The following is a 20,652-nucleotide window of genomic DNA, read 5'->3' on the forward strand; positions in this document are numbered from 1 at the left end:
GATGACTCAACACCCAGTTACTGGAATCCGGCAAGGCCGAGGACTGGGGGCCTGGTCTCAGCAGCAAGCCGAGAATTCCCCTATACTTACCGCACCTCTGCCTCCTCGCACACTGCTTCCGATGTCTCAAGACCCGGCATCAGGCGAGGCTGAGGACTGGAGGCCTGGTCTCCAAAGCTCTCCATCCAGGTATGTTTCCACCTGGTTCCTCTACTGTAGCAGTGTTTGCAAACACTGGGTTTTCTGTTTCTCTTGGAATTTAGTAGCTCTCTGTCTGGAGAGGCCCCTGTGAGCTGCTGCTGCACTGCCATCTTGGAGTTGAGTCTCATCTTCACCCACGCCACCATGTGGGACATTAATGCCATGCTGAATAAGGTGGATTCAGAACTGATCAAGTAGCCCCAAGCTGGGCATCCAAGAAATTTTGTGGACCAAGAGAAGCAGAATTGTATTTCTCTCAATCTGTCAATATCCTAAAAGCATCAGTACTGGTTCAAGGATAAGTGCAGGAGGCCATGCTAAGTGCAGCACGAGGCAAAGCTACAAATGAGTTGCCAAACTACTGAAACTATAACTCGGGAGCATATATGTGCTTAATGGTGGAAATAGCATGCAATATACAAAGTGAAGTGTGGGAGGTGAGATAGGGATTGATTTTTGTTTCTCACAATTCTCCAGTTAATTTCCTGTCATCTTGAGTGCCATGCATTTTGAGTATGAGGGTTATTGTGTCTCTCATGTGTTTTTTTTAATATAAACAGATGTAAGCTCGATGATAGAACTACCAAAAAACAGCATTGCTACAGCGGTCAGGAAGGATATAGGTAAGACTTTTGTGAAAGTTGCATTAGTAAAAAAATGTTTAATTTAACATCTGTCAGCTGTGTTTTTATTTAATCTAATTTCTAAGGAAATTAGTAATGTACTTATGGTGTAGTAGTAAAAATAAAGCTGAATATGAAAACTTTTAGATTTAGTGTTTAATGAACTTTTGCTATTTTCAGTTATTTTCAAGTTGACGCCATTGTCATCAGAATCTCAGACTTGGGAAATTATTGAGATGAGAAGACTGTCAAACCATGAAGATGATATCAGGGCATTAATCAGTGTAAATGGTAAATTCATTTTTATTTTTATTGAGGATTACGTAGATTAATTGCCTTCATGGCTCATTTTTCAGCTGTTACTGCACATAGCTCTGACAGAAGGCAGAACAATCCTTACTTGGAATGTTGGAAGTTTTTAAAAAGTAATTCATGGGTTGAGAACATCCTTGGCCAGGCCAGTATTTAACATCCATCCCTAATTGCCCAGAGGACAGTTAAAAGTCAACCACATTGCTGTGGACTCTGGAGTCACATGTAGACCAGACCAGATAAGGGTGGCAGTTTCCTTCCCTAATGGACATTAGTGAATCAAATGGGTTTTTCCAAGGTGGATTCATGGTCATCATTAAACACTCAATTTCAGAGTTTATTGAATTCAAATTCCACCTTCTCCTGTGATGGGATTTGAACCCAAGTTCCCAGAACATTAATTTGGTCTTGGATTAACAGTTCAGTAAAAGTACCACTACCTCTACCACGAGGACATCACCTCTCCCTTGGCCATCACCTCTCCCTAAGCCAATAACCCAGAATTATGCACTGTAAAAAGTACAGAGGCAGGCCTTCAAGACAATCATTATTAGTATAAATTATACACTGCTGACAGAATGGGAGGAAACCAGGCTATAATGAGGTCAGAAACTAAGTGATCCTGGCAGACTCAGAACTAAGCATCCACCATTTGCTGTGGAAGGAAATAGTCAAGAACATCAGCAAGTACATTAAGAAAACCAAAAAAAACTGCAGATTTTGGAAATCGAAAACAAAAACCGAATTACTAGAAAGCTCAGCAAGTCTGCCATCATCTGTGGAGAGAGATCAGAGTGAACTGTGATCAGTTTCGGGTCCGGTGAGAGTCCTCTTCAGAACAGAAGGCCCTTCACAACATCAAACCTGTCAATTTCAAGCTGCGCTACAAGCCCATTGACCTTGCTTCTTATACTGTGTGCATTGAAGTACAACACCCTCAGTCCTGCTTTGACTGCCCCCTTCTCACAGTTGTCCCCTTATCTGCTGTGCCTGAAGTTAGATTACTGACCCTTTCTATTCACAGTTTTATTACTTATTTTAGAAACTCTAATAACCTCTATGGGGCTGCCTCTAACTATTTCCATTATTTTCCATGCAACTGAATCCACTATAGTTTAAAGCCATACCCACAGCTTTAGTTATGCAATTGCCAGAGCTCTGGTCCTTCCCCAGTACTGGTGCTGATGTCCCATGAATTTGAAACTCTCCCAAACCAATCTTTTAGCCATGCATTTATCTCTTTAATTTTGTTGACCCTGTGCTAATTTGGTCATGGCTCAGCACTTTCCAAACCCACAACCATTAGGAGGACAGGAGCAGCAGATACATGGAAACTTCACATCTTGAAGATCCCCCCCCCCCCCCCCCCCCCCCCCAACAAGCCACTCGACATCCTGACCTGGAAAAATGTCACTGTTCTTTCAGTCAGTGGGTAAAAATCCTGGAATTTCCCCACTAACTGCATTGTTGGTCAACCTGCAGCAGATGATCAACAGTTCAAAAAGGCAGCTCACACCACTTAAGGGCAACTAGGGATGGACAATAAATGCTGGCCTGGCCAGCAATATTTATTTTCTACAAGTGAGGATAAAAATTATTTCCCAGTGACCGATGTGAAGCTAACTGGCCTTTCTCTGTCTCCCTCCCTTTATGAATAAGGATACGACATTGTCAGTTCTCCAATTCTCTGATACTTTTCAAGAATCAAAGCATTCTTGGAAAATTAATATCAGTGCATCTACTATCTCTGTAACTACTTCCTTCACTTGGGGGACAACATATTACTTGGCCACTGTTGCAGGAGAAAGCAAGGCATCTTGCAACTGAAGACTAATCGCCAGTACTAAATATAAATGACAGAAGTTGCAAAACGTAGTCCATCACCTGCTTCATTTTTTTTTTTGCTTTTGTGTATTTTGAGATTTGATAGTGTTCAAAATTTCTTTGCCAGTTTCATTGGATAGATGTGAAGTAGGCATTGTTAATCATTTTGAGGAATGTACCACTGAAGCAGCATCTTATAATGCTCAATTGGAAAGAAGATAAATTTTCAGCAATGTTATCTAAGCCTTTTGATGCATATACAGCCAGCATGGTACTTGAAGTTGTAGTGCTGGTTTGGCCTGAACCAGCATAACATTTCAGAGGAGTGATAATACAGTAGACCACTGGCAGTGCCTCCCTTATATTGCAGGCTTATCATGGTGCCATTGCTGTTTTTGAATAGTTTCTCTTCTACCAATTTGGACAAAACAGACATGGTTGCTCTTTTGTTGGAAAGTAACTGTGACAAGGGTTGCAGAATAATGGCGCTTTGAGTGTCTTTACAGCCCAAGGATGGCAGTGCTTCAAGAAAGCAGCTCACCACCCCCTTCTCCAGGGCAGTTAGGTAATTTCTGGCCTAGCCAGTGACACCTACATCCCGTGAACAAATTAAAAAAAAAATACTTGTGCCAGTAGATGTTTCTTTATCCACTTTTTAGACTTGCACGACCTCTTATAAAGTTGAGCTGTTGTAAAAACAAGCTTACTTGACAATGTATATAAAAAAAATTGCAACTATTGTTCCCCCAAAAAGCAAACTTCTAAACGTTTTAAGTATGAAAATAAATTGATTGCCAAAATCACAGCTGTAAAACAAAAAGAAAATCCTCAAAAAGCTTTTTGAAGTAGTGCTAGTTTAGCTGTTGTTGCGGCCATTGAAAATTAAACTACAGCAAACCTTTTATTAACCAACACCTATGGGACGAGGAGTGTACCAATATTTGGTTGATCAAGAGGTCCACATAATCAAGGTAAAAACACACATTTAGAAATAGAAAGATAATGCAGGGAGTATGCACACCATTGTTATAGTTCATTTACAGCATAAATCACTTAATGCAACTTTGCCTTGAATAAAATTTACTAGCAGGGTGTCTTCTTACTGACTACTCTGACATTGTGGAGATCACAATAATACAGTAAACTTCTGGTAATTTGATTATATAATTTCTGCCAGTTTGTCTAAAGTGCAGGTTCTCAAGGTGCTGATTAATACAAAGTTTGCTGTACAGTGGAATAAACTGAACCTGGCCTAAGAATCAAAGTAGCTAAATTTAACAATTTAATAATAATTAGTGTTAACAAAGCTTTCAGCCTCCTTTATTCCACAGCCACTGAGCTGCCATCTTTTACTCATCTTGCCTCATGTCTTTTCAGACCTCACCTTGTCCACAAGACCTCGATCCTACCCCTGCCCTATTCTGAATAAGACGCTTGTCACTTAACTTCCATTCTTAGCCCACATGCGGGTTTTTTTTTTACCATTAATGGTTCTGTCTCCTCTGGAATGTCCAAGCTGCTGTCATCTCCACTTTTTAAAAATAAAACAAGCTGTGAGCCTTTTGTCTTTTTGCGCTGCCACCCAAATTTCAGACTGTCACTTCTCTGATCCATTTCTAATGTTCCATCAACTTCAACTCATTCACAGCTGTGCTACTTGGATCCTATCCTGTCAGAAGTTCCGATCAAATATCACCCCGCTCCTCCCTGATCTACACCGGTTTGTGATTCCCTAACACCTTAAATTTAAAAATTTCATCCTCTGAATTGTCTGTTACTTTATCTGTGATCACCTCCCACTGCTAGAACTTCAGTTTCTCTGACTTTGTGATAACTGCCATTCATCCCTCTCACACCTGTCTTGATAAAGTGATTGAACTACTTGTTTTTAAGTAGTTGGTGTTATGGCTGCCTTCTTCAGAAAATATCTTAATTTCATTTAAAATTAGTTAGGTACAAATGTGGAAATTAGTTTTGATTAAGGCTTGTACTAATTTTTGATGCTATTCCGGAGATAGGTTTCCCTCCTGAATCTCAAGCAGAAATCGTAACTAGCTGCTACTGATTTAAGTTGCTGACTTTAGCAGCAGATCCATGCATTAGAAGAGTTCTTGTTCATATCATAGGTTTTCAGAAGCAAATTCTACAGGCAAGCGTTTAATCAAACTCTTCGTGTCACCTAAAATCAGTAGTCAATGCCAAGCTGTTTTGAGTTTTGGTTTCACTGGAATCTTGCCACAGTGAATTGTTTATTTCCATTAACAGATAATACATTTGCAACTGGATCCCACGTGGGTGAGTTAATAATTTGGGACAGCCTGGATTGGTCAGTTCGAGCATCTGAATCTCAGTTCTGGAATTCTGCCCAACAGTCTGATAAACCAGCTGAAATAAAAATATCATTAACCTCAAACCAGCATGAAACCTGCATCCATCATCTGTCTTCAGATAGAGAGGTAAACAAGAGGCCAGTGCTGTTTATCCCAAAATCTAACAAATTTGTGTCTAATACTCCAAATGGATTTATGAATGTTATATTTAACGCCATCAAATCAGCATTATGAATTAAGATAAAAAGGCCCATCTATGGGCTACAATGATAAGAAGTTTAGCAAAGAACATGCTGTCATTCAATTAGTGTGGAGCTTTGTTGAAAAATATACAATTCATTTTGCTTTGTATTTTCATCAAAAGGCACACAATAGGAAGAGCATTTTAAAAAAAAAATTATTTCATAAATATGGAAAAATCCAAATCCTACTCTTTCACTTACTTTAACTGATGATTCATCTGGTCTGTGCTACAAAACAGCTCATCAGATCAATCATTACAGCTTTCCAAATTCTTCTCTCTAGCAATTCTACATCCTTTTATAATGATAAGTTTCTAATTTTTTTCCCCTTGTAGAATGTTTTTGCTGCCATTGGAACTGGAATTTATGTGTATAATCTTCAAACAAAAACGGTGATCGCGTACCAGCAAGTGGCACATGATTCACGCGTGTTGCACATTGCAAAGTTACCAAACAAGTATGAAATCTTGCTCCAGTTTTGTGTAAACAGCATGCTCTTATTACATGAAGCAGGAAAAAATACTAAATGAAAATGCAAGTTTGTTTCTTTCAAGCAATTTAGATCAATCTTAATAATCTTGACCGTTCTCTTAAGATGTACTGATATTAATTTTATTCATTTTAAATGGTTCTGCAGTACCACTTTAGAAGGTGTAGATGGTTTTTAGTTTGGATTGTTGACACATAGTTAAATGCCACTTTACAAAAAGTCCTCCATTTCCATTTAAGAGGAAGTAGGGGCTTTTGCGTACTTTTAGGTACATTTCTTTTTCCATTTCTAAATTTAGCAAAAATTAAGACTGGAAAGATTTCAATTTTTATATATATACTGCCATTTTACTAAATCTGTGGAAAGGTAATAAACTTTGATGAGTATGTTCTTGTCCTAAGTATTTAGTACACTTTCCATTGTTTACTTAAAACTGTTGGCAAGGGTGTGGTGCTGGAAAAGCACAGCACGTCAGGCAGCATCCAAGGAATAGGAGAATTGACGTTTCAGGCATAAACTCTTCATCAGGAAGGACTTGTGCCTAAAACATCAATTCTCCGACTCCTCGGATGCTGCCTAACTTGCTGTGCTTTTCCAGCACCACACACTCAACCCTGATCTCCAACTTCTGCAGTCCTCTCTTTCTCTAACTTAAAACTGTTGCCGGAATTAAGTTTAGAACATTTTGAGCAAAATCAATAATGAACGTTTAATATACATTAAGTAACAACAAAACCAATTTTCTCTGCTGTTTCTTGTTTGCTCTGAAAGTATTATCAACATTTCAATGTGTTTTGCAGCCAATTGGTATCCTGCTCTGAGGATGGCAGTGTTCGCCTCTGGGAATTGCAGGAGCTGCCACCAGCTGAGCCAGCCACATCAGGTTACTGTACTACTTGTTATATGCATTGGTAGATTTAAAGTACAAGTTCTGCTATAACGTGCGTTTCATTAATGCAAATTTGCTATAACAAATCTTCACATGATGTCCTCAACCTGATGATTGGTCTCCAGTTAAGTCCAATCACTTAAGAGATTTCTCTTGATTGACATTAACCAATTTGATTTATGTTCCCCCTTGCAGTTAAATGCTGCGAAAGTGTGAACAACAGTTGCTGTACTCCTGAAATTAACTATACTGTCCATCTTTGAATGAGGTCTTGGGAAGAATTGTTTTTTTTTTATTCTCGCACTGGGCCAGCATTTATTCCTGGTCCCAAGCTGTGCTTGAGAAAGTGGTAGTGAACTGTTGCAGTCTTTTTTGGTACAAGTACAGCATAATGCTGTTGGTGGGGGGCTTTCTGGTGAAATAAGTCCAAACAATGATGGTCTGAGTGGCTTTGGATGAAACTTGCATGTAATGGTGTTCCCAAGTATCTGCTGCTCTTTCATTCTAAATGGTAGTGGTCATGGGTTTGGAAGTTGCTGTCTTGGTGAATTTCTGCATTGCATCTTGTAGGTGATACACACTGCTGCAAAGGGAGTGAATGTGTGTGGATGAGAGAGAATGCTGAAAATGTGTTGCTGGTTAAAGCACAGCAGGTTAGGCAGCATCTCAGGAATAGGGAATTCGACGTTTCGAGCATAAGCCCTTCATCTTATGCTTGAAACGTCGAATTCCCTATTCCTGAGATGCTGCCTAACCTGCTGTGCTTTAACCAGCAACACATTTTCAGCTGTGATCTCCAGCATCTGCAGATCTCATTTTTTACTCGATGAGAGAGAATGGGCTACTTTGTTCTAGACGGTGTCAAGTTTCTTGTGTTGTTGGATGAGCACTCATCCAGACAAGTGGAGGGTAGACCATTAGTAGACAGACTCTGGGGAGCCAGGTAGTGAGTTACTCAGGACAGGATTCCTAGCCTCTGACCTGCTTTCATATTGCAGTATTTATATGGCCTGTCCAATTCAGATTCTTGTCTTTGATAACCCAAAATGTTGAGAGTTGGGAATTCAGCAACAACAATGTCATTGACTGTCAATGGGTGATGATTAGATTCAGTTTCTTGTTAGGGACTATTGTGCTGCTATTATGTTTCACTTAATAAACTAATAAACTCTGAGAATCCAAAGCTAGTCTCTGGAATGGTGATCATGACATTATCATCAATGATCATAGGATCTCATCTGGTTCACTACTTTTTGAGAATAAAATCTTTTTTGCCTGGTCTGGCTGACATGTGACTTCAAGCCTACATATTAAGACATGGAGCATTGTGCTGTTTTAAATGGCTAAGTCAATTCATTCAGGACCAATTAAGGATGAACAACAAATGCTAGGGAAGCTCCTCAGTTCAGAGCGAACTCTGCCTCAGATCAATTGCTTTTGTCAATGATTAGTTCAGGTACTTTGCTATGCGCACAATAGACCTGATCCGGCATGTTTACTATACGCTCGACCTGGCACACAATGGTAATTGTTTTGATACATTTTAGTTATGAATTGAAACAATAATGTGTAATATTAAAAATTTAAAGAAACTAAGTTTGTTCTATTTCAATCAATTATTTTGACTCTTGAATTCTCTTACTGACTGACCACAGTGAGAGAACTGGTGCATCTGCTAATAATTCTCAGTTGTGATTACTTTGACTGCGTGAGGAGAGTCCAACTTTGATCAGTTTTTCATGTTTTAGGTAGGGGTACCGATGGAGTGGGAAATAACAGCACAGTATGAATGCTTTAACTCACTTCTGCTAGTAGTTTGTGCATTTTTAATGTAAAACGGCCCAATGCCAGTGGTGCACATTTCTAGGAAGCTTTGGGCTGTAGTAATCAGCAGTCCTATCCATAATTAAAGCTTTTTTGAATCGTTGCATAGTTTTGAGACTTGTAGTTTTATTTTATGAAAATTTTGCAGCAGAAATGATCTGTTAAATTGTTTTTCTTTTAAGAAGTGAATTTGCTATAGCTCACTTTTTATGAAGCTGTAAGGACTGTGGAGAATGCTCGTAGCATTTGTAACAAGGTTGATGAGTTAACGGCACAAATCATCATGAACGAATATGATTTGGTAGTCACCACAGAGACATGGTTGCAGAATGGGCATGACTGGGAATTAAATATCCAGGTGTACCAGACTATTTGGAAGGACAGACAGGAATACATGGGAGGTGGTGTAGCTCTGATATTCAAGGACAACATCAGGGTGGTGCTGAGAGATAATATAGTTTCTGTGGAGCATGAGGTCGAATCCATTTGGGTGGAAATTAGGAATTCCAAGAAGGAAAAGTCACTGATTGGTATAGTCTTTAGGCCTCCAAATAATAACATTGCATTGGGGCAGGCAATGAACAAGGAAATAATTAACGCTTACAAAAATGGTCCGGCTATTATCATGGAGGATTTTAATCTGCATGTAGATTGTTCGAACCAGCTCGGTCAGGGTGGCTTTGTTGAGTGTACCAGTGATAGTTTTCTTGAACAGCATGTAATAGAACAGTAGAGGGAGCAAACTATCCTAGATCCGGTCCTATGTAATGAGACAAGAATAATTAATAACCTCAGTCAGAGATCCTCTTGGAAGGAGTGATCGCACTATGGTTGAATTTAAAATACGGCTGGATAGTGTGAAGATAAAATCCAATACCAAGGTCCTGTGCTTGAATAAGGGGGACTATGATAGAATGAGGGAGGATCTGGCTCTGGAAACAGAGACTTTATGGTGCGACAGTTGACAAGCAGTGGAGGATCTTCAAAGAAATTTTTCAAAGTGCTCAGTAAAAGTATATTCTGGTGAGATTGAAGGACTGTAAGAGGAGGGAGTAATCTGCCATGGGTGCCTCAGGAAATGACGCAGGCTATCAGAGTGAAAGAGAAGGCATACAAAGTGGCCAAAAACAGCAGAAATCTAGAAGATTGGGAAAACTTTACAGGTCAATAGAAAGCCACAAAAAGAGCTATAAAGAAAAGTAAGATAGAGTATGAGAAAAAAACAAGCACGGAATACAAAGACTGATAGCAAATGTTTAAATAAATATATAAAACGAAGAAGAGTAGCTACAGTATATATTGGTCATTTAGAGGATGAAAAGAGGCAATTAGTTATGGGATATGATGAAATGGCTACGGCATTGAACAGGTATTTTGCATCTGTCTTTACAGTGGAGTATACTAATAACATGCCAGTAAGAGCTAGTGTTGGGTAAGCTAATGGACCTTAGGATAGATAAGGCAGCATCCAAAGTGCAGCGAAATCGACGTTCGGGCAAAAGCCCTTCATCAGGAATAAATATGAAGGGCTTTTGCCCAAAACGTGCATTTCGCTGCACTTTGGATGCTGCCTGAACTGCTGTGCTCTTCCAGCACCACTAATCCAGAATCTGGTTTCCAGCATTTGCAGTCATTGTTTTTACCTTAGGATAGAAGTTTCCACACTAAGTAATCTAATCTAAGTAATCTAATCTAATAAGTCTCCTGGCCTTGATGGAATGCATCACAAGGTACTAAAGGAGACAGTGGGAGAAATAACAGGTGGACTGGTGGTAATTTTCCAAAATTTGCTGGACTCTGAGCCTGTCCCAGCAGATTGGAATTTAGCAAATGTGATTCCACTGTTTAAAAAGGGAAGTAGATAAAATATGGGGAATTATAGATCAGTGACTTAACCTCTGTAGTGGGGAAGATGCTTGAGTCTATTATCAAGGAAGAAATAGCAGGGCATCTCAAAATTGTCCCATTGTACAGATGCGGCATAGGTTCATGAAGGGCAGGTCATGCTTCACAAATCATTTGGAATCCTATGAAGGCATTTCAAGCAAGGTGGACAGCAGGGACCCAGTGGATGTGGTGTACCTAGATTTCCAAAAGGCCTTTGACAAGGTGTTGCATATAAGGCTACTGCATAAGATAAGGATGCATGGTGTTAGGGCTAGAGTATTAGTGTGGATAGAGGATTGGTTGACTGATAGGAAGCAAGGAGTGAAAAAAAATTAGTGCTATTCTGGCTGGCAATCAGTGACTAGTGCTTCAGGTACTGGTTTTGAGACGACAATTATTTACAATTTATATAGATGATTTAGAGTTGAGGACCATGTGTACGGTGTCAAATTTGCCCGTGTCACTAAGACGAGTGGCAGAGCAAAGTGTGCAGAGGATGGTGAAACTTTGCACAGGAACGTAGATACATTGAGTGAGTGGGCAAAGGTTTGGCAGATGGAATACAATGTTAGTAAATGTGAAGTCATACATTTTGGTAGGAGTAACAGCAAAAATAGATTATTACTTGAATGGTAAAAAGTTGCAACATGTTGATTTGCAGAGGGACCTGGGTGTCCTTGTGCCTGAATCTCTCAAGATTGGTCTGCAGGTACAAGTAATTAGGAAGGTAAATGGAATTTTGTCCTTCATTGCTAAAGGGATTGAGTTTAAAAGCAGAGAGGTAATGTTACAGCTGTACAAGGTTCTGGTGAGGCCACGCCTGGAGTAGTGTGTGCAGATTTGGCCTCCTTACTTAAAGTATGTACTGGCACTGGAGTGGGTGTAGAGGAGGTTCACTAGGTTGATTCTGGAGTTGAGGGGGTTGGGTTATGAGGAGAGACTGAGTAGATTGGGATTATATTCATTGGAATTTAGAAGCATGAGGCGGGTTCTCAAAGAAACATATCAAATTATGAAGGGAATCGATAAACTAGAAATAGATAGGATGTTTCCACTAGTAGGACAAGAGGGCATGGCCTCAAGATTAGAGGAAGCAGCTTTGAACTGAACTGAAAAGGAACTTCCTCTCCCAGATGTTTGCTAATCTATGGAATTCCTTGCCCAGGGAAGTAGTTTATGCTACTTCAGTAATCACTTTTAAAGCTAAGGTAGATACTTATTTGAAAAATAAAGGAATTGAGGGATATGCTGAAAATGCGTGTAAGTGGATTTGAGTCCATGAAAAGATTAGCCATGATCTTATTGAGTGTCGGCGAAGGCTTGAAGGGTTGGACGGCCTACTCCTGCTCCTAGTTCCTATGTTCTTATGTTGGTTAAACCTGAATATAGCAATATAAATGGTGAGCCTGTTTTTAATGTGTTTCACTTTAATCCCCCCCACTGCCCTCAGTCTCTGCTTTGATTAATTTGCATGCCAGCAAATCAAAAATCTGCCATGAATCAGTCTAATTGCATTCAAGAGCTTTCAAAGTGCACCTTTTAGTGTCCTTGCACTGAGAAGAACTAGCTTATTTTAAGCTCTCTCAGAAAGCCTGCACACAAGCACAATATAGTTAGCACTAACTCCCAATGGCGATTGGTTCACTCTGAGATTAAGACCAATTTAAGCTGAGCCTGCATCTATTGCATATTTTTGGAACTACGTCAATTATGGAAATTGAAATAGAAAAAGCACTTAATGTTCTGTTACCTTTTGCACTGGTCTTGGCCAAATAACAGTTGAAAATATAGTAAAATTGAGTTGAAATTGCTGGCCACTGACTAATTATTTTTCAAACCAAAGGCCTGGTATAAGCTGCAATGTAAAAATAACAAAAAAACAAAAGACTGCATTTTTTTCTTTAGAATGTTCTAGCTGTGCTTTGTGGTTTTCTCCATCAATAGTTTAATTCAGACAGCATAATTTGGAGAGGAGGAACCCAATTCACTGCTCAAATTTGACTTTAATACCATATCTCTTGACAGATTTCCATCCTGATAAAGTGAGTTGATGGAACCTATCAATTAGACATGTTAGGGAGTCCCAATTTTTATAACAAGCCAATTTACACTGACATTGCCATTCCGGAGCGGTGTTGTTCTTTCCAATTTTTAACAAGAGCTGAACAAACCGGCAGGAGTAAACCAGGTGGCCTTGTTGAGCCAGCACTGCTATCAGTACAATAATAGCTGATCCTGGGCTTCACCACTTTCCTGCCTGCTCCCAATATCCTTGTGAGACCAAAAATCTATCGATCGATTCTGAAATGCATTCAACAATAGAGGCTCCGCAATATTCTGGAGCAGAGAATTCCAAAGGCATTCAAGCATCTGTGAAGTCATTTTTCCTCATCTCAATTCTAAATGATTGGCCACTTATTCTGAGAGTGTGCCTCTGAGCTTTAGATTCCTCAACCAGTTTCTACTGTATCAAGCTCCTTCAGAACCTTGTATGTTTCAATGAAATCACCTCTCTCTCTTCTAAACTCCAGGGAATTTAATTTCAATTTGCTCAGCTCCTCATCATAGGACCAACCTTCATCCAAGAACTAATTCAGTGGAGCATCAGTACTTCCTCGAAAGCAAGTATATCGCTTCTTAAATGTGGAGATGAAAATTGCACACAGTATTCCAGGTGCTGAAGTTATATAAGGTCTTGCTGAGACCACCTAAACATAAACTTATTCCCATGTGAGAAAAACCAAAAAACAATTATCTTCCTAATTGTTTGCTGTACCTTCATGCTAACTCTCTGCATGCCTTATGCAAACAGACCTAAGTCCGTCCAAATGTTAGTATTTAATGCTTTAAGTAAATTTTGTTTTTGATTAAATCTCTGTACTTGTTAATATTATGACTTAGGCTCTGCTGGCATGGATTTCTCACTTTTATGAATTTACTGCCTAACTGTAATGAGATTATTTATATTGTATTTATGTTTAGGGCTTTTTAGCATGTGGGGAATTGGCAGACCAAACAAGCAGCAAAACCAAATGGCAAAACGCAAGTTGGAATGTTCTGTCTTAAAGACTCTGGAGTTAACTGGTGATTTGATTGGCCATTCAGGTGCAGTGCGAGTAAGTAATTATTCAGCATGTGTACATTTTATTCCAAACTGATTATTGTCTGTGTTACCTTATCATTAGAACAGGGGTTGGTGCAGAAGGTTGGCTGTCATAGTTATCTACATGACGTTGTCAGACATACCAATGTCCTTCTATCAGAATGGATTTTGATGATTAGTGTATTGATGCAGAATGTGCTAGCTACAAAGAGGATGCTGCTATTGGGCAGCCTATCTTGCCACTGGATGTGGAAACGGCAGTGATGATATTTCTCCAAGGCTTTGAGGTGCCTGCTATTGGTTGTCAATTTTTCTGAAGGTCGCTTATCTGGTAAACCACGTCTGGAGTTTTAGATTGAAGGTTCCAGTCCTTCAAGCTCCCATCCTCAGCCAGACAACGGCTGAACAATCGCATTGGTGTTGTTGATAAACTCTGTTGTTCTTGGCTATTTATCATCTTCATCAAGAGGAGCCTCCTAAGGTATGGAAAATGATCTGCATTTTCTGGAATATTGATACTACTTTTGTTTGCTGTCGGAGCTGATTTTTCTGGGTTCTGACCAATTTTGTTGTGGTTCTGTTCGCTGAGCTGGAAGTTTTTGTTGCAAATGTTTCGTCCCCTGGCTAGGCGACATCATCAGTTCTCTGGAGCCTCCTGCGAAGCGCTGCTTTGATGTTTCTTCCAGTATTTATAGTGATCTGTCCTTGCCGCTTACGGGTGTCAGTTTCAGCTGTCCGCTGTAGTGGTTGGTATATTGGGTCCAGGTCGATGTGTTTGTTGATGGAGTTTGTGGATGAATGCCATGCCTCTAGGAATTCCCTGGCTGTTCTCTGTCTGGCTTGCCCTATGATAGTATTGTTTTCCCAGTCGAATTCATGTTGCTTGTTGTCTGCGTGTGTGGCTACTAGGGATAGCTGGTCGTGTCGTTTCGTGGCTAGTTGATGTTCATGTATGCGGATTGTTAGCTGTCTTCCTGTTTGTCCTATATAGTGTTTTGTGCAGTCCTTGCATGGTATTTTGTAAACTACATTAGTTTTGCTCATGTTGGGTATCGGGTCCTTTGTTCTAGTGAGTTGTTGTCTGAACGTGGCTGTTGGTTTGTGTGCCGTTATGAGTCCTAAGGGTCGCAGTGGTCTGGCTGTCAGTTCTGAAACGCTCCTGATGTATGGTAGTGTGGCTAGTCCTTTTGGTTGTGGCATGTCCTCGTTCCGTGGTCTGTCTCTTAGGCATCTGTTGATAAAGTTGCGCGGGTATCCTTTTTTGGCGAATACCTTGTATAGGTGTTCCTCTTCCTCTTTTTGCAGTTCTGGTGTACTGCAGTGTGTTGTGGCTCTTTTGAATAGTGTCCTGATGCAGCTTCGTTTGTGTGTGTTGGGGTGGTTACTTTCATAGTTTAGGACTTGGTCTGTGTGTGTTGTTTTCCTGTGTACCCTTGTGGTGAATTCTCCGTTCGGTGTTCTCTGTACTATCACGTCTAGGAATGGGAGTTGGCTATCCTTTTCTTCTCTCGTGAATCGGATTCCTGTGAATGTGGCGTTGATGATCCGGTGTGTTTTTTCTATTTCCGTGTTTTTGATGATTACAAACGTGTCATCGACATATCTGACCCAGAGTTTGGGTTGAATTTGTGGTAGGGCTGTTTGTTCTAACCTTTGCATAACTGCCTCTGCTATGAGTCCTGAGATGGGTGATCCCATGGGTGTTCCGTTGATTTGTTCGAATATCTGATTGTTGGATGTAAAGTGTGTAGTGAGGCACAAGTCCAGTAGTTTAAGTATGCCGTCTTTGTTGATAGGGTCCGCCTCCTGTTTTCTGTTCTGTATGTCCAGTAGGTTGGCTATTGTTTCTCTGGCTAGGGTTTTGTCAATCGAAGTGAACAGTGCCGTCACGTCGAATGAGATCATGGTTTCTTCTTTGTCTATGTGTGTATTCCTGATGACGTCCAAGAATTCCTGTGTTGATTGTATGGAGTGTTTGGATCCGCTGACCAGGTGTTTCAGTTTCTGTTGTAGTTCTTTGGCCAGTTTGTATGCTGGTGTCCCTGGTAGTGATACTATGGGTCTGAGTGGGATGTCTGGTTTGTGTACTTTGGGTAGTCCATAGAATCTGGGGGTGTTGTTGCTTTCAGGTTTCATTCTTTGTAGGTCAGCTTTGGTTATCTGTCCGTTTTTTTGTAGATTCCTTAGTGTGTTATTTATTCTATTGGTGAATTGTGGTGTGGGGTCAGAATCCTTCATTTGGTAGGTGTTGGTATCTGCGAGTAGTTGTTGTGCTTTTTTGATGTAATCTGATTTATTTAGGATGACCGTCATTCTGCCTTTATCTGCTGGTAGTATGATTATGTTCTTATCGTTTCTTAGTGCTTTCAGTGCTTCCCTCCTTGGTGTTGAGGTTATGTGTTTGTCTTTTTCCTATCATCATAGGTACGACCGTTTGTCTCACTGTTTGTTGTGTCTCTTCTGTCAGTCCATTGTTCCTGAGTGTGCATTCTAGTGCTGCTAGGAAGTCTGCTGTCTTGGCATCCCTGTGGTTGTAGTTGAGTCCCTTGGCCAGTATAGTTCTTTCCATGTCTGTGGGAGAGGCTTTTAACCCAGGTGTGTGTTGTAGTGTCCTTTTTTTTTGTGTTCGTTTGGCCATTTTTTCTTTTAGTGCCGTTTTTTTGCGGTGTGTTGTCCTGTTCTGTCCTATAGTAACAGCCTGTTCTATGGTCCGGGTCCATTCATGATTAGTGGTTTTTGAAATTAATGACTTTTGGCGCGCAATTTCTTGTTTGTATTTATGCAGTCAGTTGTGAGCGTCTGTGATCATTACCTGGATCATCCTGAATCCGTTCTGCTTGGCTGTTTCCCTGGCTTGTGGATTATTGACTGGTGGTCTGTACCTGACACATTGTGGAAGGATTTGATTCTTTCGGCATTCGTGTAGGAACCGGAGTTCATATGTGGCGCTTAGGCGGTTAGCGCAGGATTCCCATTTCCTGGCTTGTCTCAGCGTCTCTCGCCCGTAAGTGTTCAAGGTTTGTGCGAAGATTTGTAGCGCGGGTGCTCGTTGTTGTGGTTCTGTTCGCTGAGCTGGAAGTTTTTGTTGCAAACGTTTCGTCCCCTGGCTAGGCGACATCATCAGTGCTCTGGAGCCTCCTGCGAAGTGCTTCTTGTGCCTCACTACACACTTTACATTCAACAATCAGATATACGAACAAATCAACGGAACACCCATGGGATCACCAATCTCGGGACTCATAGCAGAGGCAGTTATGCAAAGATTAGAACAAACAGCCCTACCACAAATTCAACCCAAACTCTGGGTCAGATATGTCGATGACACGTTCATAATCATCAAAAACACGGAAATAGAAAAAACACACCGGATCATCAACGCCACACTTACAGGAATCCGATTCATGAGAGAAGAAGAAAAGGGTAGCCAACTCCCATTCCTAGACGTGATAGTACAGAGAACACCGAACGGAGAATTCACCACAAGGGTACACAGGAAAACAACACACACAGACCAAGTCCTAAACTATGAAAGTAACCACCCCAACACACACAAACGAAGCTGCATCAGGACACTATTCAAAAGAGCCACAACACACTGCAGTACACCAGAACTGCAAAAAGAGGAAGAGGAACACCTATACAAGGTATTCGCCAAAAACGGATACCCGCGCAACTTTATCAACAGATGCCTAAGAGACAGACCACGGAACGAGGACATGCCACAACCAAAAGGACTAGCCACACTACCATACATCAGGAGCGTTTCAGAACTGACAGCCAGACCACTGCGACCCTTAGGACTCATAACGGCACACAAACCAATAGCCACGTTCAGACAACAACTCACTAGAACAAAGGACCCGATACCCAACATGAGCAAAACTAATGTAGTTTACAAAATACCATGCAAGGACTGCACAAAACACTATATAGGACAAACAGGAAGACAGCTAACAATCCGCATACATGAACATCAACTAGCCACGAAACGACACGACCAGCTATCCCTAGTAGCCACACACGCAGACAACAAGCAACATGAATTCGACTGGGAAAACAATACTATCATAGGGCAAGCCAGACAGAGAACAGCCAGGGAATTCCTAGAGGCATGGCATTCATCCACAAACTCCATCAACAAACACATCGACCTGGACCCAATATACCAACCACTACAGCGGACAGCTGAAACTGACACCTGGAAGCGGCAAGGACAGACCACTATAAATACTGGAAGAAACATCAAAGCAGCGCTTCGCAGGAGGCTCCAGAGCACGACTGATGTTGCCTAGCCAGGGGACGAAACGTTTGCAACAAAAACTTCCAGCTCGGCGAACAGAACCACAACAACGAGCACCCGAGCTACAAATCTTCGCACAAACCTTGAACTCTGACCAATTTTCTCATGCTTTGGAGGAGGAGTCAAAGTGCCCTGAAAGTTGATTTCATATTGAGTGCACTTACAAGGGTTATCTACATACTGAAGCTGAGTGACTGAGTTACAGAGCTTTTGACTGTGTTGGAGTGGCATGAGTTCAACAGTTTCCTATGTGTTATACAATTACCTGTATACCTGGGGTTAATTTTCTGGAAATGTGATGCTGAATTCCAGCAGGGTTTGGGAATAAGTTGCGAGGCAATGTTGAAATTGTACTTTTTGTGAAATTGGCCAGTTGTATTAATGACAACTAAAGCTTACCCACCTGCTTTTTTACCAATATATATGAAGCTCGTTTCCCCTCTGCTCAATGTTGGCAGTTTGACAATAGCTACTGGTGTTGCTTTTGAGGTCACAAAAGGAACTATCTACAAATACTTGCACTGATTCCCCAACTGGTTCTTTTCTCTGCTGTTTTACTCTTGTTCTATAATGCTGCTCAAGTTACTTTTCTCTTGGTCTCTGCATATCCCATTGTTATCCTGATCTGGACATCCATTGTATTACTTCCAGTGAAACCTTTCTGCTCTGTCTCACTCTCATTTGAACTGATCCTAATTTTTCTGTTTTCCTAAAAACCTGTTAATTGTTGTCGTTTAAATATCATTTATGGAAGTGTGAATTCACCTATCTATATTCATAAACAGAGTCCTTATCACAACTTCTATTATTTCCTTCATGCCTGAGTGGTATGCATTCAGAACAAAAGTCTAGGTTCAGCTCATTTGTCATGATGCTTTTATGCATTGTGGTACAGGCAGCCAACTTTACCTTAGAGTTATATAGCTTGGCGACAGACCCTTTGATCCAGTACATCTGTGCTGACTAGACATCTCAATCTAACCTAGTGCCATTTGCCAGTTTTTATCCAAACCCCTCAACCCTCCCAATTTGTCTCTTCCATCATTGATAGTATTTTCCAAACACTTGCATTCATTTCAAATGTGTATGCCATTAAGACCTCAGGAGTGTTCTAAAGTGATTAACATTATTCTGGTGCTGTTTTCTTTCCTAGATGAAAGCTTTAAAATTAATTCTAATAGTTTTAATCAATGGAGCAAGATGTACTTATTAAATGATACATTTTGTTTTTGTCAAATCCCAGATGTTCCTATATTTTGAAGGCCATGGAATGGTAACCTGTTCTACAGATCACCTTGTCATTTTATGGAAAGATGGAGAAAGGGAATCAAAGTTGAGAAGCAAGGCATTATTCCAAAAATTGGAGCGGGAAGAACAATACGATGCTTAACATTTGAGATAATTGTGAAACATATAAAATGAACATTGCATGATGGCACTAATGACTTTAAGGGCCCTGCAGCAAGTGTATTTGTATAAATCTTCACAATGTTAATACTTCAAAGACTTGTTTACATACTAAAGCTGTAAATGTGAAATGGTAATTTAGATTGTAAATTGTAAATCTCTTTTCTGCTAAGCACTGACCTCTTACCTTTTTGAATTTACATAACCTTTTAATGTTGCAAATAGTTTACCAACATATAATGTTGCTAATATGATTTTTGCAAGGTTACTTCTTTACTCAGTGTACGGAATAGAAACATTGTACCATAAAAGTTCTGGCAATAATTTGTCATAGAAAGGAAGTTTGCAATATTTTAAAATATTTTTGGCCTAAATATTTTTTTTGGCTAGCTGTGTAACAATTGAAATTATGTATTGTGTTAAATATATGATTTTGCATGTTTGAAAAGTTCCATGTTGTTAAAGTCAGAGGCCTGACAAACTATTTACATCCACAGAAATGTTTTCAAGGATTTGTTTGTGCTGTAAATTGTCTGGTGGAAATGATTTGGTAAGTCCAATACTTAATGTTGCCTGCACGTGGAACTAAAATGACTAGTGTTTACCCAGATAATTTTGTCTGATTAGTACCATTGTCTACCTGCTCCACTAGTCTATCAGTGGTTTCCTTTACTAAATAAGTACAGAAGAAACTTTCAATTAGATTAAATCAAATCAGATGAGCTTGGTTGAAAGACTTGCAACCTATTTATTTCCCTATATCTAAAAAACTAAACCTACCAATTGAACATTTTAATGGTGTACCTGGCTGATCAGGTCTAGTTTAATTATGCTGAAGATCTAGTGTAGCTTCAGTACAACCTTCTTGCCAAAGCCAAGAGTGTTGGTGTCTGAATGAAGCTTGATGTTAAAGCTGCTGTGTAGGGAATTGGACAAAAGGTGACCAAATTTATTTTATATTGTCTTAACAAATAGTAATCTTACAATATGTAGATTGTGTCCAGTAAGGCAGTGGCCTGGATGGAAAATATATTTGCAAATTTCTGTACTGTACCTTGACTACACTATGAAATCATAATAGTTGTTACTTAGGATATCATTAAAAGGGCACATAGACAAAGTGTTTGTCACTGCCGGTTAACCTGAAAATGAACTATTTCAAATGTGGAGTCTATCAGGTTTTAATTGTTGGAGACATTTTAATTAAAATTTTTAAAACA

The 20,652-nt window shown here is 40.0% G+C and overlaps 1 protein-coding gene across 3 annotated transcripts in view; it reads left to right on the forward strand.

Annotated features, from left to right (window-relative positions):
* The window catches only part of wdr41 (WD repeat domain 41), a 58,677-nt gene extending 38,025 nt beyond the window's left edge, over positions 1 to 20,652 (forward strand). For all 3 annotated transcript variants that reach the window (XM_060843604.1, XM_060843623.1, XM_060843615.1), the window contains 7 exons: positions 762 to 824; positions 1,005 to 1,115; positions 5,226 to 5,416; positions 5,868 to 5,989; positions 6,823 to 6,905; positions 13,605 to 13,738; positions 19,269 to 20,652. In XM_060843604.1, coding sequence (XP_060699587.1) covers positions 762 to 824; positions 1,005 to 1,115; positions 5,226 to 5,416; positions 5,868 to 5,989; positions 6,823 to 6,905; positions 13,605 to 13,738; positions 19,269 to 19,415 — 851 coding nt within the window. In that variant the 3' untranslated portion in view covers positions 19,416 to 20,652. The remainder of the gene's footprint in view (positions 1 to 761; positions 825 to 1,004; positions 1,116 to 5,225; positions 5,417 to 5,867; positions 5,990 to 6,822; positions 6,906 to 13,604; positions 13,739 to 19,268) is intronic.

The sequence above is a fragment of the Hemiscyllium ocellatum genome, chromosome 2, assembly GCF_020745735.1.
Source record: "Hemiscyllium ocellatum isolate sHemOce1 chromosome 2, sHemOce1.pat.X.cur, whole genome shotgun sequence".
NCBI lineage: Eukaryota > Metazoa > Chordata > Chondrichthyes > Orectolobiformes > Hemiscylliidae > Hemiscyllium > Hemiscyllium ocellatum.